This window comes from Piliocolobus tephrosceles, chromosome 11, assembly GCF_002776525.5.
Source record: "Piliocolobus tephrosceles isolate RC106 chromosome 11, ASM277652v3, whole genome shotgun sequence".
NCBI classification, from domain to species: domain Eukaryota; kingdom Metazoa; phylum Chordata; class Mammalia; order Primates; family Cercopithecidae; genus Piliocolobus; species Piliocolobus tephrosceles.
This window is the reverse complement of record NC_045444.1, coordinates 19,863,729-19,883,586: the sequence shown is the minus strand read 5'-3', so window position 1 is coordinate 19,883,586 and position 19,858 is coordinate 19,863,729. Positions and strand designations below refer to the sequence as shown.

Genomic DNA, 19,858 nt, shown 5'->3' with positions numbered 1-19,858 from the left:
AGGTTTGTCAAAGATCAGATGGTTGTAGATGTGTGGTATTATTTCTGAGGGCTCTGTTCTGTTCCATTGGTCTATACATCTGTTTTGGTACCAGTACCATGCTGTTTTGGTTACTGTAGCCTTGTAGTATAGTTTGAAGTCAGGTAGCATGATGCCTCCAGCTTTATTCTTTTATCTTAGGATTGTCTTGGCAATGTGGGCTCTGTTTTGGTTCCATATAGACTTTAAAGTAGTTTTTTTCCAATTCTGTGAAGAAAGTCATTGGTAGCTTGATGGGGATGGCATTGAATCTATAAATAACCTTGGACAGTATGGCCATTTTCACGATCTTGATTCTTCCTATCCATGAGCATGGAATGTTCTTCCATTTGTTTGTGTCCTCTTTTATTTCATTGAGCAGTGGTTTGCAGTTCTCTTTGAAGACGTCCTTCACATCCCTTGTAAGTTAGATTCCTGGGTATTTTATTCTCTTTGAAGCAGTTGTGAATGGGAGTTCACTCATGATTTGGCTCTCTGTTTGTCTATTATTGGTGTATAGGAATGCTTGTGATTTTTGCACATTGATTTTGTATCCTGAGACTTTGCTGTAGTTGCTTATCAGCGTAAGGAGATTTTGGGCTGAGACAATGGGGTTTTCTAAATATACAATCATGTCATCTGCAAACAGGGACAATTTGACTTCCTCTTTTCCTGATTGAATACACTTTATTTCTTTCTCCTGCCTGATTGCCCTGGCCAGAACTTCCAACAGTATGTTGAATAGGAATGGTGAGACAGGGCATCCCTGTCTTGTGCCAGTTTTCAAAGGGAATGCTTCCAGTTTTTGCCCATTCAGTATGATATTGGCTGTGAGTTTGTCATAAATAGCTCTTATTATTTTGAGATACGTCCCATCTGTACCTGGTTTATTGAGAGTTTTTAGCATGAAGGACTGCTGTATTTTGTCAAAGACCTTTTCTGCATCTGTTGAGATAATCTTGTGGTTTTTGTCTTTGGTTCTGTTTATGTGATGGATTACGTTTATTGATTTGTGTATGTTGAACCAGCCTTGCATTCCAGGGATGAAGTCAACTTGATTGTGGTGGATAAGCTTTTTGATGTGCTGCTGGAATCGGTTTGCCAGTATTTTACTGAGGATTTTTGCATCGATGTTCATCAGGGATATTGGTCTAAAATTCTCTTTTTTTTGGTTGTGTCTCTGCCAGGCTTTGGTATCAGGGTGATGTTGGCCTCAAAATGAGTTAGGGAGAATTCCTTCTTTTTCTGTTGACTGAAATAGTTTCAGAAGGAATGGTAACAGGTCCTCTTTGTACCTCTGGTAGAATTCAGTTGTGAATCCGTCTGATCCTGAACTTTTTTTGGTTGGTAGGCTATTAATTATTGCCTCAATTTCAGAGCCTGTTATTGGTCTATTCCGGGATTTAACTTCTTCCTGGTTTAGTCTTGGGAATGTGCATGTTCCAGGAATTTATCCATTTCTTCTAGATTTTCTAGTTTATTTGCATAGATGTGTTTATAGTATTCTCTGATGGTAGTTTGTATTTCTGTGGGATCAGTGGTGATATCCCCTTAATCATTTTTTATTGTGTCTATTTGATTCTTCTCTCTTATTTGTTAGTCTTGCTAGTGGTCTATCAATTTTGTTTATCTTTTCAAAAAACCCTCTCCTGGATTCACTGATTTTTTTTTTTTTTTAAGTTTTTTTGTATCTCAATCTCCTTCAGTTCTGTTCTGATCTTAGTTATTTCTTGCCTTCTGCTAGCTTTTGAATGTGTTTGCTCTTGCTTCTCTAGTTCTTCTAATTGTGATGTTAGGGTGTCAATTTTAGATCTTTCCTGCTTTCTCTTGTGGGCATTTAGTGCAATAAATTTCCTTCTACATACTGCTTTAAATGTGTCCCAGAAATTCTGGCATGTTGTGTCTTTGTTCTCATTGGTTTCAAAGAACATCTTTATTTCTGCCTTCATTTCATTGTGTACCCAGTAGTCATTCAGGAGCAGGTTGTTCAATTTCCATGTAGTTGTGCGGTTTTGAGTGAATTTCTTAATCCTGAGTTCTAGTTTGATTGCACTGTGGTCTGAGAGATAGTTTGTTATACTTTCTGTTCTTTTACGTTTGCTGAGGAATGCTTTACTTCCAACTATGTGGTCAGTTTTGGGATAAGTGTGATGTGGTGCTGAGAAGAATGTATATTCTGTTGATTTGGGGTGGAGAGTTCTGTAGATGTCTGTTAGGTCCACTTGGCGCAGAGCTGAGTTCAATTCCTGGATATCCTTGTTAACTTTCTGTCTCGATCTGTCTAATGTCAATAGTGGGGTGTTAAAGTCTCCCATTATTATTGTATGGGAGTCTAAGTCTCTTTGTAAGTCTCTAAGGACTTGCTTTATGAATCTGGGTGCTCCTGTATTGGGTGCATATATATTTAAGATAGTTAGCTCTTCTTGTTGAATTGATCCCTTTACCATTATGTAATAGCCTTCTTTGTCTCTTTTGATCTTTGTTGGTTTAAAGTCTGTTTTATCGGGCCTGGCGCAGTGGCTCACGCCTGTAATCCCAGCACTTTGGGAGGCCGAGGCGGGCGGATCACGAGGTCAGGAGATCGAGACCATCCTGGCAAACACAGTGAAACCCTGTCTCTACTAAAAAGAAAATACAAAAAATTAGCCAGGCGTGGTGGCGGGCACGTGTAGTCCCAGCTACTTGGGAGGCTGAGGCAGGAGAATGGCGTGAACCCCGGAGACAGAGCTTACAGTGAGCCGAGGTTGTGCCACTGCACTCCAGCCTGGGCAACAGAGCTAGACTCTGGCTCACAATCAATCAATCAATAAATAAAATAAAATAAAGTCTGTTTTATCAGATACTAGGATTGCAACCCCTACTTTTTTTTTGTTTTCCATTTGCTTGGTAGATCTTTCTCCATCCCTTTATTTTGAGCTTGTGCACATCACTGCACGTGAAATGGGTCTCCTGAATATAGCACACTGATGAGTCTTGACTCTTTATCCAGTTTGCCAGTCTGTGTCTTTGAATTGGAGCAATTAGCCCATTTACATTTAAGGTTAATATTGGTATGTATGAATTTGATCCTGTCATGATGTTAGCTGGTTATTTTGCTTGTTAGTTGATGCAGAAAAGCTGAAATTCTAAAAATCAGAGCGCCTCTTCTCCTCCAAAGGAATGCAGCTCCTCGCCAGCAACAGAACAAAGCTGGACAGAGAATGACTTTGACGAGTTGAGAGAAGAAGGCTTCAGATGATCAGTAATAACAAACTTCTCCAAGCTAAAGGAGGATGTTCAAACCCATCGCAGAGAAGCCAAAAACCTTGAAAAAAGATTAGATGTATGACTAACTAAACAGCATAGAGAAGACCTTAAATGACCTGATGGAGCTGAAAACCATGGCATGAGAACTACTTGACACATGCACAAGCTTCAGTAGCCTATTCAATCAAGTGGAAAAATGGTGTCAGTGATTGAAGATCAAATGAATGATATGAAGCAAGAAAAGAAGTTTAGAGAAAAAAGAGTAAAAAGAAACGAAGAAAGCCTCCAAGAAATATGGGACTATGTGATAAGACCAAATCTACGTCTGATTGGTGTACCTGAAAGTGACGGGGAGAATGGAACCAATTTGGAAAACACTCTAGGATATTATCCAGGAGAATTTCCCCAACCTAGCCAGGCAGACCAACATTCAAATTCAGGAAATACAGAGAACACTACAAAGATACTCCTCAAGAAGAGCAACTCCAAGACACGTAATTGTCAGATTCACCAAAGTTGAAATGAAGGAAAAAATCTTAAGGGCAGCCAGAGAGAAAGGTCGGGTTACCCATAAAGGGAAGCCCATCAGACTAACAGCGGATCTCTCGGCAGAAACTCTACAAGCAGAAGAGAGTGGGGGCCAATATTCAATATTCTTAAAGAAAAGAATTTTCAACCCAGAATATCATATCCAGCCAAACTAAGCTTCATAAGTGAAGGTGAAATAAAATCCTTTACAGACAAGCAAACGCTGAGAGATTTTGTCACCACCAGGCCTGCCTTACAAGAGCTCCTGAAGGAAGCACTAAACATGGAAAGGAACAACCAGTACCAGCCACTGCAAAAACATGCCAAATTGTAAAGACCGTCAATGCTAGGAAGAAACTGCATCAACTAATGATGTACTTTTAAAGGATGATTAAGTAACTAATTCTTAATCTTGTATCTCATAATTATTTTTCTGATATTTTTACAGCATAGAGAAGTCAAAATAAATAATACCTTATTGGTCTTATATTCCAACAGTAGCTTCTGGTTTTTTGTTTTTTGTTTTTTTGTTTTTTTTTACAAGACTTATCCCTAATCTGTTTTTTTTCTCAGGATTAAAAACTGAAAGATCTCATTATCATTGACTTAAAATATGATAAGTGTCCTTGAGGTCAGGAGTTCAAGACCAGCCTGATCAACATGGTGAAACCTTGTTTCTACTAAAAATACAAAAATTAGCCAGGCATGGAGGCAGGTGCATGCAATCCAGCTACTCAGGAGGCTGAGGCAAGAGAATTGCTTGAACCCAGGAGACAGAGGTTGCAGTGAGCCAAGATCGTACCACTGCACTCCAAACTGCCTGACTGAGTGAGACCCCATCTCAACAACAACAACAAAAAATCATAAGTGAATTCACACTATTGAAATAACCCTGCCAGTTTGAACCTACAGTGCTCAGATTTAGGTCTAGATTGTATCTACAATATGCATCACTAAATTTCTCTTAAGGAGTAGTCTTTAAGACAGCATGGCCTCTTCTCGCCCTGATCCGTGTGCACATGCATGAGCATATGTAAGAGTCGGTCAGACCAACAGGCAGACAGATTCAGAGATAGGCCCATATGTACTTATTAATTTAAGAGTAACATTGTATTTAACGGGAATTGATTGTCATGGAACTCTTCAAGACTTAGAAAACCTTGGAGTTTTTACTGACCTAATTTGACAAATGATTTTGTTGTCTTTGTGTAAGTCTCATCTTGAACCAACCCCACCAGGAAGTTTGTAACCTAGTAAAGACAAACTGACTAAAGAGTAAGAATAAAGATAAATGAATAAACCCATTTATGCTGACCAAGAAAGATAACTTCCACATCTTCCAAGTAACACATCATTTTCAGTACTTGAATAAAGAAAATTTGGCCAGATATGGTGGCTTATACCTGTAATCCCAGTGCTTTGGGAGGTCAGGGTGGGAGGATCACCTGAGTCCAGGAGTTGGAGGTTACAGTGAGCTATGATCACACCACTGCACTCTAGCCTGGGTGACAGAGCAAGACCCTGTCTAAAAAAAAAAAAAAAAAAAAAGGTGTGTGTGTGTATATGTACTTCTATTTTTCTACTAGAAGCAAATGTAGTTTTAATATTATCTAGATGTGTACAATAAATATTAATAAATTGTAAGCCTAAAGAGCTTACAAATTTTGCCATAATAAAAATAATTATAAAGTATTTCACAAAGAACGAAGTATTACATACTAAGTAGAATCTTATATAAGTAGTGACTTTGCTTTATCACTTACTTATTTATTCAGCCAGCAGTTACTGTTGATAGGTACTTTGTGCCAAGCACTATGTGAAGACTCTGGGGTCAGAGTACTCATGGTATAGTAAAGAGGATGATGAATTCCCACTAGTTATAAAAGTAGAAGTAGCAGCTCTTCAGTTCTCCAATTTGGATTGGAGATCAAGTTTCTGTTAACTTGTCAAAGGGAATCCTAGAATTTGGGTTTAGGGAGGGGAGTGGTGGCAAATAATTCTGTTTTATAATAAGGAATACTAAAGTTTCCTACACTATTTCTTGGGGTATCTCAGCTGAATGCCAATATTGATCTGCCAACTAGAAGAGTATAATTCCCTTTCCTGAGGTAACTAAATAAGGTATTTTTCCTGTTTGTGCTTTAGCAGGTTTTCGAGACATAGTTTGGGTTAACTAATACGGTAATATGCTTTTTAAAGGTAGCCAGAAAAACAAAGAGCAAAAGACTCTAGCTCGGTCTTTATGACCCAGTTGCTTTTTATCACTAAAATGTGAAATTAGTGTGAGTGAATATTGAGGAATTTTGACAACATAAAGGAACATCCTCTAGGGCATTTCCTAACCAGGAGACTGGCAGGAAATGAGATATATGTAACATGTTTGATGAGAGAGAGCAATGAAGGGGACTTGAAAGGAGAAAGAATGAGAAAAGAAGTGTAGCAGAGCTGGACTGAATTTGGTCCTAGTAGTGGCAGTGGCAGCGGCACTGGCCAAATGCTGTTAATAATAACAAGGCGGCCAGGCGTGATGGCTCATGCCTATAATCCCAGCACTTTGGGAGGCCAAGGCGGGTGGATCACCTGAGGTCAGGAGTTCGAGACCAGCCTGGCCAACATAGTGAAACGCCGTCTCTACTAAAAATACAAAAATTAGCCTGTGTGGTGGCACGTGCCTGTAGTCCCAGCTACTCAAGAGGCTGAGGTGGGAGAATCACTTGAACCTGGGAGACAGAGGTTGCAGTAAGCCAAGACCACACCATTGCACTCCAGCCTGGGTGACAGAGTGGTACTCCATCTCAAAACTAATAATAATAATAATAATAATAATAACAACGAGTCATATGTTAATTGCCCCTTCACATGACTGAAGTGTTTTCACATTTATTATTCTGTTTGATTTTTTTTGTTTGTTTTCTGAGATGAAGTTTCGCTTATTTTGCCCAGGCTGGAGTGCAATGGCATGATCTCAGCTCATCACAGCCCTTCTGCTCTCGGGTTCAAGCAATTCTCCTGCCTCAGGCTCCTGAGTAACTGGGATTACAGGCATGCGCCACCACGCCTGCTAATTTTTGTATTTTTAGCAGATATAGGGTTTCACCATGTTGGTCAGGCTGGTCTCGAACTCCTGACCTCGTGATCCGCCCGCCTCAGCCTCCCAAAGTGCTGGGATTACAGGTGTGAGCCACCGCGCCTGGCCTATTCTGTTTGATTCTTATAGTAGGCTTTATTTTAATTGAAACTCTGAGATTAAGTGATTTCCTTGAAAATAGCTTTTTTGTGTTTATGTTTGTTTTTGTTTCTGTTTTTGTTTTTTTGAGACAGGGTCTAACTCTGTCATCCAGACTGGAGTGTGGTACGATCTTGGCTCACTGCAACCTCTGCCTCCCAGGTTCAAGTGATCCTTCTGCCGCAGCCACCCAAGTAGCTGGGATTTTAGGCACATGCCACCATGCCTGACTAATTTTTGTATTTTTTGCAGAGACGGGGTTTCACCATGTTGCTCAGTCTGGTCTCGAACTCCTGGGTTCAAGTGATCAACCCACCACAGCCTTCCTAAGTGCTGGGATTGCAGGTGTGAGCCACAGCACCAACCGCTAACCATAGCTTTTTTGACATAGCTAGACCGTAAGCCAGTGCCTACACCCCAGTCATTACTTATTACATTGGTAGGCATCTTAGAATAGACAAATAATTTTTATATATGTTATCTTATTTGACTGTTCTAACAACCATAGAGGTAGGCAAAAAATATTATCCTCATTTTAAACAAATCATCAAGGTGAAAAAACCTATATCATCTTGTTTGATTTCAGCAAGTAGTTTCAATTAAAGATGTATGCAAACATTGCTTCATGCCTAAGTCAACTGTAGATTGTTTTTTAAGCAAAGGGTGCAGATTTTATGTGCTTTCTACTATTTTTGGCAATCTCTCACTTTCAGATTTATGTGATCAGTTTGGCTGAACCTCGCCTGCCCCTGCAGCTGGATGATGCTGTTCGGCCTGAGGCGGAAGGAGAAGAGGTAAAAAATTATACTTATGAAATATTATGCTTCCTCTGTATATTTAGTTTGCAAAACATTGAAAACCTGATGCCCTACTTTTGTACTTAGGGTGCCTATGAAGTGATTTTGAGCTCCACTGTTATTTAAATTTACTCTTAAAATCAGCAATTCTCAAACCTTTTGGTGTCGAGATGCCTTTTACATTGTTAAAAATAATTAAGACCCCTACAAGCTTTTGTTTTTATTGGTGTATATATATCAATATTTATAGTATTGGGAATTAAAACACATTTTTAAATATTTATTAAAAATTATATATACTTTGCATGCATGTTGGCATATGTAGTAGTATGCAAATCATGAAGCTAATAACATTTTATGAAAACATTACAGTTGTCCAAAGCAAAAAATAATTATTGTTAGAGTGACATTGTATTTAGCAGTCCATTGCCTTAACCACTCAGCTACCTCATCCTTCAGATGACATTCTGTTTATATAACCACAGTTCTTTGTAATTTCTGGCTTAATAGACAACTAGATTCTCATATTGCCTCTGCATTCATTCTATTATGATGAATACACATCACAGAATCTTTAGAAAACCGCTCAGTATACTCATGAAGAGTGAGAAAGAAAAAGTATTATTATGAAAAAGTAAGTTTGACTTCATCAACTCCCAGAAAGTCTCAGGGACCTTCACTGCTCCCCAGACCACATTTTGAGAACCACTACTCTATGTCAGTCTTTATCTGTTTCTTCACCCTTGGGCTAGCAGGTTAAATCCAGGAATCAATGAAGAAGTGGGTGGTGTGGTGAGTTTTTCTTTTTTTTTTTTTTTTGAGACGGAGTCTCACTCTATCGCCCAGGCTGCAGTGCAGTGGCGCGATCTCGGCTCACTGCAAGCTCCGCCTCCAGGGTTCACGCCATTCTCCTGCCTCAGCCTCCCGAGTAGCTGGGACTACAGGCGCCCGCCACCTCGCCCGGCTAGGTTTTTTGTGTTTTTTAGTAGAGACGGGGTTTCACCTTGTCTGCCAGGATGGTCTCAATCTCCTGACCTCGTGATCCGCCCGTCTCGGCCTCCCAAAGTGCTGGGATTACAGGATTGAGCCACCGCACCCGGCCTGAATTTTTCTTATATCCCAATAATGAGGCAAGGCTTTGAGGGGTGGAGGAGGGAAAGAAACCATTAATATCTGTTAATTCTTTGTCTTCTTTCCATCTCTCTTTTAATGTTAACTTCTCTCTGGCCTCACTTTGTGTTTCTCCCATTATTTGAGATCCCTGAGATTTTTGGGCATAGTATTAACATACAAACATCCTGCTCTATTAAAAGTAAATATGACTTCTAAAAGTATTTTTTGTGCTCTTCAAAATATTAGTAAAATTTGATTTTTTCTTTTCTTCTTTTTTTTTAGGAAGGAAGAGCTACTGTTAACCAGGATACAAGATTAGACAACAGAGTCATTGATCTTAGGGTATGCCTAATTTATTTATTAAATGAAGCAATTAGGCCGCAATTGAGAGGGGCAGGGATACCATACCTGTCTCAGGCTTATAAATCTAATGGTATTTGCCTGACTGTAAGTATGATAATACAGGAAACAATTTACTTTTCTTACTGACCTTCCCCTAAAAAGAACTGCAGGCAACAGGAACAGTTAAATACTAGTTAACAGGATATTGACTTGCTTTGTTTTAAAATGACAGATGAATTTGAAGCCAGTAAATGATCTTGCTTCCAGGTGGTATCTTTTTTAGACAAGTTATTCAGGAAGTAGAAACATAACCATTAATATCACTACAAAGTTATGAAAAATATTACATGCACATTTTAGATCGACCAGGTGGAGATGAGTAATTAATGCTTCAATCCTTTGAGTTTGATTGGAGCACCAAATTAAAAATACACAAGCAGTTGGCCCTAGTGGTTTATACAGTAGTCTCATGGGTCTCCTGTTTCCCTTTCTGGTTTGGTTGCAAGTGAAAGAGAGTTTAGTGGTTTCATCATTATTGTAGTAAAACCATTGCATCTTTCTTTCTTAATATTTTGACCACATCTTCCTTTTTTACTTAAATATTCTACCTCAAGCTCAAATTTTTTGTCACCTTAAGAGTTCTTCTTGGCTCTTCTACCATCATGTGAGTCTACCCTTATTATTTACTCATGTTATTCCTAATTATTTACCTTTTGTCTTTTACCTTTTCCATTTTAATTTGTATAGAAAAAGCAAGCAGTAATCCAAAGTCCTCTTGATACTACCTGGAAACCTCAGATTTTTCATGTATGTTGGCCATAGGAGTGAGACATCATTCTGTATTTATTTGTCCTTGCTAGTTGTTCACACAGGTTATTATTGGTTTGTGCCTCTAGAAGTTGGCCTGAGGAGTTTTTGGGTTTTGGGTTGTTTTGTTTTGTTTAAATTCATTGCCACCATTGAAAAAATGGGTTTTCACATTAAAATCTGGATGACACTTCTTAAAAAGAGGAGAATCTGGCACATGAGCTAGCATGATAGATGGGACAGATACAGGTTTCTTACACTATCTTTTGCTTTGCCCTGCACCACCCAGCAAATATCATTCATTTCATTCATTCATGTTATTTGGCCCTTGCAAGCATTCACATGTTTAACTCTTACTTTGACTTTACATTTTGGGAGACATTGTGTACATTAGTCACTTTAAGGTTTTAAGCACCTTAGATTCCTTCTAAACTACTGTCTTGGTTGGGTGCAGTGGCTCACACCTGTAATCCCAGCAGTTTGGGAGCCTGAGGTGGGAAGAACGCTTGAGCACAGGAGTTTGAAACCAGCCTGGGCAACATGGCGAGACCCCCGTCTCCTCAAAAAAATTAAAAATTAGCCAAGTATGTTGGCATGCATCCATGGTCCCAGCTACTCAAGTGGCTGAAGCAAGAGGATTGCTTGAGCCCAGGAGGTTGAGTCTGCAGTGAGCTGTGTTTGTACCACTGCACTCCAGCCTGGGCAACAGAGTAAGATCCTGTCTCAACAAATAAAAAATAAACTACTATCTAATTTAGTCCCCAACTAGTTCTTTTCATAGACTCTCAGCAAAGTCAAGGGTTAAAGAATTTGGAAATAAAAGGCAAAATTCCTATTCTTCTTCTATAATATGAATGTTCCGAGATATATCCTCCTTTAGGTTCTAATGTAGCCTAACTTTTTTCTCATATATGAATTGTTTTCTCTCTGAACTTTCCAGGCAGGTGCCCTGATTAAAACTACTTCACTTTCCAGCCCCCAAGAAGGTTAAAGCAATTTTCATTCCTAGAAAAGTGAATTAAAATGTCTTTGGCACCCTTTTCATACATAGCACTCACATAGCTCATATTCTGGATTGGTACAGCAAATTAGCTTCGTCCTCATAGGTTAGCAGGTTGTTAGGAAGGTTTTCTGGGAACCTATTCAAGAGAGTTCCCCTTAAATCAGAATTGTTCCCTTTATTTCACCTCACTCTTAGGTACAGGTGAAGGTTGTCCTAGGAGTAAATGTTAGTCTTCCCTCTTGAGAACCATTGTTTAAGTACTTTTCCCAAATATGAATGGATTACTTTAGTTGGTTCAAAATTACAGTCTATTTCTTTATCTAGACCCCCTGTACTATAGCTAGTCTACAGAATATTTATTATGTTCATATTACAGGTTTCTTATCCTGTGGAATATATATTGGTCACCTTCAAAGAACACATCATTTTGTTGGGGAGATAAGACTAGTAGTGTGAGGTCTCCTTAATAGGGATGCCCTCCCTTGGGTTGCCAGGTAAGCATAGAAACTGAGCCATCTTTAAAGGTGAATCATCAGCTCTTTTTTGCGACTCGGTTTCACATGCCAAGGGAATAGACAATTCAGGACTCATGGGCAACCTAACCCTTGAGACCCCATGGCTTTCCTAAAGTTCCCTTCGTTTGCTAATACACCACGTTATCCTCAGTGCCACCTCTGAAATCACACTATCAAATAGCTCCTACTATGTAATTCTGTAACATTTTTTTCCTGAATGTTTAGGTATATCTTGGCATGCAGGGATTAAGAAAATAGCTATCTGAGCATATATTTTATTGTTCACCAATGAACCCTACTTTGACCCTGTGGGTTAATGAATGGAAAGTATCTGCTATTAGGGTGTGGTTTCATCTTATCAATTATATATTTTTGTTTTGAAATTGGTCACCTTTGTCTTCAACATTCTTTCTCTTGGACAGACTGTTAATCCCTTCAGTCAAGGCAAGTACATGAGTTAAGGGGTTAACAGTCTGTCCAAGAGAAAAGAATTACATTCATGGCAAATGCCCCCAATCAGTCACAACATACCACATACATATTATTCTTGACGAGCTTAAAGTAGCCACACAGCACTCAGGGCAGCCTCCACCAACTGAATGGAAATAAGCCTATTTGCCATATCTCCCTGAAACTTCTGTTAACAAAGCCACAAAACTCTGAAACAAAGAAAAATTAGATAATATCAAGAGCCCATCTTCTAACACATCGCCTAGCTCATTACTTTCAATACATATTTTCCAAACTAAAAATTAAAATCTTAACTCTTTATGAGAAGTTTTTTACTTTTGTAATAGATTATCTTGGCAATATAGTTTTGATGCCAATATATTGAAACTTATATTACATTTCAGTGGTTTTGCAGTGTTTTCCCAAGTATGGTAGCTTTACCACCGGAGGTACACAGTGATTTCTGGGTATTAAACAGATGAACATTTTTTATTTTAATAGCTATACAATGTAACCAGCAAATAAAACCATGTTTTCATGGATATTATTGCTTGGAATTAGTTAAGTTTTAAAACCTGGTTTAAAGAAAAGTATCAAATACTAGTATGAGAGATACCCAGTAGACAGAAATGATAGTAGAAGGCAAAAGACAAGTTTAAGAAATGCTGGTTTGTGTCAGCAGTGGACAGAAAATTGGGAACTCGGGGCTGCCATGAAAATGATAGGTGTTTGATCACCACAGCTATAGGAGTTCTTTGAAAGTAGATCTGGATAGTCTGATATAGTCAAGGGAGGTATCCTCAGGGATGTCGTAACTGTTGACCTCAAGACCAATGCATCAATTAGAAAAATATTTTAAGGGTGCTCAGCACTGCTGTGTATCACAGGGTCCCTCCATAGGACATACATACTTGATCTGCTAGCGTTTTTGTCATACATTAGAATGAATGGGTATGTGTTGGAATGTCTTGACACAGAGTTAACCTGAACACATACAACTGGAATTCCCCTGTTACAGTAATATAATAGCAATTGCAGACAGTTTGGATTCTTTCTCACAGAGATTACTTTTGTTTGAGTAGAAATTCTACATAATTCTGGCCAGCGCAGTGGATCACTTGAGGTCAGGAATTCAAGACCAGCCTGGCCAACATGGTGAAACCCCATTTCTGCTTAAAATACAAAAATTAGCCGGGCGTGGTGGCGGACACCTGTAATCCCAGCTACTCAGGAGGCTGAGGCAGGAGAATTGCTTGAACCCGGGAGGCAGAGGTTGCGGTGATCCAAGATCATACCATTGCACTCCAGCCTGGGTGACAAGAAAGAAATTCTGTCTCAAAAAAAGAAAAGAAGGAAAAAGAAATTCTGCATAAATCAGGCCAGGCACAGTGGCGCATGCCTGTAATCCCAGCACTTTGGGAGGCTGAGGCAGGTGGATCACTTGAGGTCAGGAGTTCAAGACCAGCCTGGCCAACATGGTGAAACCCCATCTCTACTAAAAATACAAAAAATTAGCCAGGCAGTGCCTGTAGTCCTCAGGAAGCTGAGGCAGGAGAGTCGCTTGAACCCAGGAGGCAGAGGTTGCAGTTGGCTGAAATCACACTACTGCACTCCAGGCTGGGCAACAGAGTAAGCCTCTGTCTCAAAAAAAAAAAAAAGAGTCTACATAAATCTGATTTTTAAAAATAATAGTTCTCTTTGGAATTAAATCAGATACCAGTTTAAAAATGTCTTTCCCACTGTCTTTTCTACTATCTCTCCTGACCCCTTGTCCAGCTTCACGGTAGTGTCTCTGTAACCTGATAAACCATAAACAGGGGTTCTCTGCAGCCATTAAAAGCAAAAGATGTAGTGGGTGTAGTTTAGTTGATAACTTAAATAGGTATTTTTAAAAGCTACAAGTCTCATACAGCATGGAGGTAATTTGTTGTGAGCATTGTAAGGAGCTAAATACTATTAAAGATTGCTTTATAAAGTTTGGGTTTGTTTGCATTTTTGTCTTCTATTGGAATTCTTTCGCCCAATACCCTTACTTCTCTCCATATACCTGCCTCTCTTCTCCACAAAAGATATAATTTTGCTTTCTAGTGCTATGAGGACCTCAGGGAAAGGAATTCTATAAATGCAGAATATTTTTTCCCCTTATTTCAGATCTTTTGCATAATACAGAATAGCAGTGTTTTAATTTTAATAACCATACTTTTGGGAAGTTTGCTATAGAATTTAAAAATAACTATTTTAATGTAAGGAATGTCAGGCTTTTTTAGAACTAAAGTTCAAGGACTGGGTTTTTCATTTTGTTTTTCTAAAAGTAATTTTTTTAAGTGTAGAAAAATTAGTTTTCTGCTTTCTGTTTAGTTTATCTTCTACCTCATGCCCTCTGTAATCACCATTATCATCTAACACCTAGCCCAGTGCCAGGAGGCATATAATAAATATTTGTTTAATGAGTGAGGAGGAAGTATTATTTTTTCACATATTATGGTATCATTAATGTATTTATTTGACCCAAAACAATTTTTAGATTTAAACATTAAGGAAACTAATATTATTAGTATGGTTTATAACTTAAATGATAAAGCCTTTTTCCAGTTCATTTATGTATCTTAAGGTAAGGGTAAGTATAGTAATGATAAATTAAATATATCATGTATTTGTACATTCCTTATCAATTGAAAATAAGGTTGTTATATATTTGCACTGAAATTAACATATGTTGCTTTCACTTTATGTACTATATTTTAGAAGCATTTAATTTGAGATAGATTTAATACATAATTACCCTATTAAACATACTTTTATTTTGTTACATACACTCTGTAATCTTACTGATAAGTTGGGTCATTGTTGATTTTTACCTTAACCAGCAAATTCTTATACTCGTGTAGAAGTCAGTTGTAGTAATCAATATGTAATAGGGAAACACCTTGAAAATGAGTCTATAAAAAATTGATTTTGTTTCTCTTTAGATGTGCTCTACCCAAAGTGTCTTGTTTTGACCAGGAAAAGAAAAAATACTGTTACCATTTCTTATTTTTACTATGTTGTGGTGTTCTCTCATGTAATGATAATGCTTTTTGAAGGAGGAATAAATGTAGAAAGACGACCCAGGAGTACGTACAAAAAGTTTCTCAGACTCTGATGCAGTCTGCTTAGTACTCCTCCTCTGCTAAATTAACTGACCAACCTGGGCCTGAGGACAGTATTTTCCTCTGAGCAAAGTTAGAGAGTTTACAGGATACTAATCTTACTTCTTTGTCTTGTTCCAACCAGCAGAGATAGCTAGTCTGAATTCGCTCACACAGTGTGATTCTCTTTGCAGTAATGGGTATTCTTGCTAGTAAGATACATGATCAAAATAGTTGAAGATTTATTTTGAAATATTTGTTTTTCTTCCTTGTTATTTACTTTTAAAGAACATCTTATATTTAGTAATTCCTTTTTGTTTAATTCTTTTCCCATCCACCTCTGCTTTGAGTGGTGGTTTTCAAATTAAACCATTTAAAAGCTAGAATCTGCTAGAAAATATTCTCCAGTATATAAATGCTAGGTGGAAATTAGGATGTATTAGAATTGTCATGTGAATAACTGTTCACTATCTAATCAAGTAGGTGCCTGTGTTCCTAGCAATTAGCAAGTGCCTTGAAGAAACTAATGAGAAAAAAATTATTTTTCTTATATATGACAGATCCATTTTCCCTATAAATGTTACACATTAACATAGTTGTATATACAGTCAGGGAGTGAAGAATGTTAATGTTACACATTAACATACTTGTTTATACAATCAGGAAGTGAAGAAGTACAGTTTTTTAAAAACCATAATTGGTGAAATTTCTATTCATATTAAATAATCCATGACAACCAGTTCCTAAGTTGAATTTCCACTTAGCAAGATGTCGAAGTGAGTTTAGGCCAGGCGTCGTGGCTCACACCTGTAATCCCAGCACTTTGGGAGGCCGGGCAGATCGCCTGAGTTCAGGGGTTCAAGACCAACCTGGCCAACATGGTGAAACCCAGTCTTTACTAAAAATACAAAAATTAGCTTGGCATGTTGATGAGCACCTATAATCCTAGCTACTCAGGAGGCTGACGCAGGAGAATCGCTTGAACCCAGGAGGCAGAGGTTGCAGTGAGCCAAGTTTAGTTGAACTAGCTAAGAGGCAAACGGCAATAAAATGTATTCAGTGACCCTCTTAATATATTCCGAAGTGAAATACATCTCTGTACATTTGTCAGTAATAGTGAAGCAGCTTTTTGCTAAATAGGTCACTAGGTTTTTGAAAGCAAAAGATTATGCCATTTGTTTTGATTGGATGAACCAAATGTTTCACTAAACCACATAATGTGAAAAAAAACACAAGTCTTTTTCTATAGTTTCAATGTAGACGTCTTGAAAATGAATAAGTAAATAATCTAATAAATTATAAAGACCTTTTAAATGGTTTTCATTGTTTTATGAGAAACTGATTTGTAACTTTGAATGTAATTTATAAAATAATGTTATTTAAATATGACCACTTTACATGAATGTTTTTATCTGATCTGCAGAAATTCAAGGTTATTTCATTCTTTAGAGTGAAAGAAATGTAATCATTCCATCATTAACAGTGTTTTCACAGGGTACTACTGTGTAAATGCAGAAGGGGTGAGCCCTTTGGTATGGGAGAAGTAATTGAAATTCTTGTAATGAGACTAAGAAGACAACTTCTTCACCTAACTCAGTTATTCACAGCCAACTTAGTGGTTTGAGGTCACATGTTTTACTAAACACCTATCTAGCCATAGGATAGCTATTTTTAAAAAATATAATAAGCCAAGACCTAAAGATAAGAAGTCACTTCTTTTGACCAGAGAATTGGACAAAAGTTAAAGTAGAGATAATTACCTCTAGAGCTTTCTGGTCACCATCACAACTGATTGAGGCTAAAAGTAAATTAGAAGGACCAGAGAAACTGAGAAAGAAAGGAGGGAAAGAGAGAAAATAGAAACAGGTGACTGTGCTGGACAGTTGGAGTACTATATTATGTACCACATTGGAAGTCAGTGTCATGGGATGCCGTCCCCTTTTATTGTATTTTTTTCTTTTTAATTTCTTAATCTAATTGAACAAATACACAAGTATGCGCAATTGTATTGTTGTAATGGTTAAAATAAAAATACATGGTTTTTATTCATTTATTGTAAAATACCAAAATCTTACTTAGAACATTAATATGCTGCACAAACATTGCTATGTCTCACTTTATGGGTGGCCTTTAAAAAAAAACAATAAGACCATTCACAAATAAGTTGTTTCACTAATTGTTAAGAAATATTTTTCTTTTATGGAATTCCTACAAATTAAAACATTTCTCACTAAGCATTTCTGGTGAAATACCTTTATATGATCATATATAGTCATATTCCAGCATGTCTTTTCACCTTGTATTTATTTGTGTCGTTTTGTCCTCTCCCCAATTATTAGAATTTAAAAACGTTGAAAGCAAGAATTGTGGCTGGGTGCGGTGGTTCACGCCTGTAATCCCAGCACTTTGGGAGGCCGAGGCGGGTGAATCACAAGGTCAGGAGATCGAGACCATCCTGGCTAACATGGTGAAACCCCGCTTCTACTAAAAATACAAAAGATTAGCCAGGCGTGGTGGTGGACGCCTGTAGTCCCAGCTACTTGGGAGGCCGAGGCAGGAGAATGGCGTGAGCCCGGGAGGCGGAGCTTGCAGTGAGCCGAGACCGCACCACTGCACGCCAGCCTGGGTGACAGTGAGACTCCATAAAAAAAAAAAGCAAGAATTGTTAGGTTTCCACAGTGCCTAGCCCACAGAGTTAGTGCTTAGTAATTAAGTGTGTCAATTTAATTAGATTTTATTACTGTCTTCTAGACATCAACTAGTCAGGCAGTCTTCCGTCTCCAGTCTGGCATCTGCCATCTCTTCCGAGAAACTTTAATTAACAAAGGTTTTGTGGAAATCCAAACTCCTAAAATTATTTCAGGTAAGCTTCAAAATATTTCTCTTAATTTTTAAAAATAAATTTGCTATCCCCAGAGTTGCTTTATATTAATAAAATTTTTAACTTGAGAATCTGAGTGTCCATTAAGGTTTATTGCCATGAGACTACTATTTTGAAGACCATCTTACATAGCAACAATCATATATCACCAACATTAATAAGTACATTTTCTTATTCCAAGAGTCATTTTGTGATAATGATTGTAAAGTGAGGCAGTAACACACAAAGCAAGATTCTTGTTACAGAAGCTACACCAGGAACTACTTCATTATATAGATTTCTTTTGAAATTAGTATTGCAGTTTTGTTTTGTATAAACTACATTGTAAAATCAGTAAATACTAATGATGGGAAAATTTTTTTTTTTTTTTTTTTGAGACGGAGTTTCGCTCTTGTTGCCCAGGCTGGAGTGCAGTGTTGTGAATTCGGCTCACCGCAACCTCCCAGGTTCAAGCGACTCTCCTGCCTCAGCCTCCCGCGTAGCTGGGATTATAGCCATGCGCCACCACGCCCTGCTAATTTTGTATTTTTAGTAGAGACAGGTTTCTCCATGTTGGTCAGGCTGGTCTCAAACTCCCAACCTGAGGTCGTTCGTCTCGGCCTCCCAGAGTGCTGGGATTACAGATGTGAGCCACTGCACTTGGCTAATTCTTATTCTTGTATGAGAATCTTGTCTTAATCATTTTACCCTTTTTATAGATTTGTTTAACACGAGAAAGTATGTTACAAATGGCATTTTGTTACAAATTCAAAATTGAACATTGTATTCTTAATAATTAGAAAAATGATTATTCCAGCTGCTGGGGAAATTTTTTTAAAAAGGGAAAAATGATGAAGAATATGTTTTTTCATTAAAAAAAAAAAATTTTACAGCTCCAAAGGGGCTTTAATAGTTTTGAAATTGATGCAGAAAGGGAGCATATATATCCACAGAAGTGAAGTAAAAGCATAGCCAAAGAAGTAAATCTGGTTTAAATATAAACTATTTAGAATCACATAGAAGAAGACATACATAGACTATGATTTAGCCACAATTCTTCATTTTCCAGTTTTTCTTAAAGTGAACTACCTGAGTATAAACTTTTTAACTAGAAGTTTGCATTGATAAACTTACAATTGATTATAATAATGTAAATATAAATGTTTACATTTCAGCTGCCAGTGAAGGAGGAGCCAATGTTTTTACTGTGTCATATTTTAAAAATAATGCATACCTGGCTCAGTCCCCACAGCTATATAAGCAAATGTGCATTTGTGCTGATTTTGAGAAGGTTTTCTGTATTGGACCAGGTAAGATTTTGGCAGTTATGTTTTATCCAAGTTCATTAATTGTGCAGTAGTTACAAGGTTAGAAGTACATTTTACTTATATAATGTACAGACACTTTGAAAGCTTAAATTATTTTATCTGCTGACTACACAAATGTTAGACTTTGAGGTAGAGATGATAATATATTTGGGTAGACATTTTCCAAAAAATAATAATAATAATATGGTCAATAGTACTTTAAACAGTTGAGCATCGTTCCATGTGATTGCAGTTATAAGCATTATGTATTCTTACAGAAGAATGCTGAAGAAAATTTTTATCTTGAGAATATATCATTGTAAAAATGCATTTTTTTGAAAATATACACCATCTGAAATATACCTAAGTATATATTTTAATATACCTACATGCAGTTAGAACAGAATTAGCTCCCATTTGGACTCTTTTCAGTTCCCCATCAGCAGTAAAGAGCAGGTAGTTGCAGTGGCCAAAGTAATATATGTTTTTGTCCTTTATAACTTCTTACTCTTGTAAGT

The 19,858-nt window shown here is 37.6% G+C and overlaps 1 protein-coding gene across 1 annotated transcript in view; it reads left to right on the top strand.

The window, feature by feature from the left end:
• Positions 1 to 19,858, top strand: part of DARS1 (aspartyl-tRNA synthetase 1) — an 82,403-nt gene that overhangs the window by 46,284 nt on the left and 16,261 nt on the right. The window contains exons 6-9 of the mRNA XM_023193747.1: positions 7,732 to 7,812; positions 9,211 to 9,270; positions 17,925 to 18,036; positions 19,209 to 19,343. Coding sequence (XP_023049515.1) covers positions 7,732 to 7,812; positions 9,211 to 9,270; positions 17,925 to 18,036; positions 19,209 to 19,343 — 388 coding nt within the window. The remainder of the gene's footprint in view (positions 1 to 7,731; positions 7,813 to 9,210; positions 9,271 to 17,924; positions 18,037 to 19,208; positions 19,344 to 19,858) is intronic.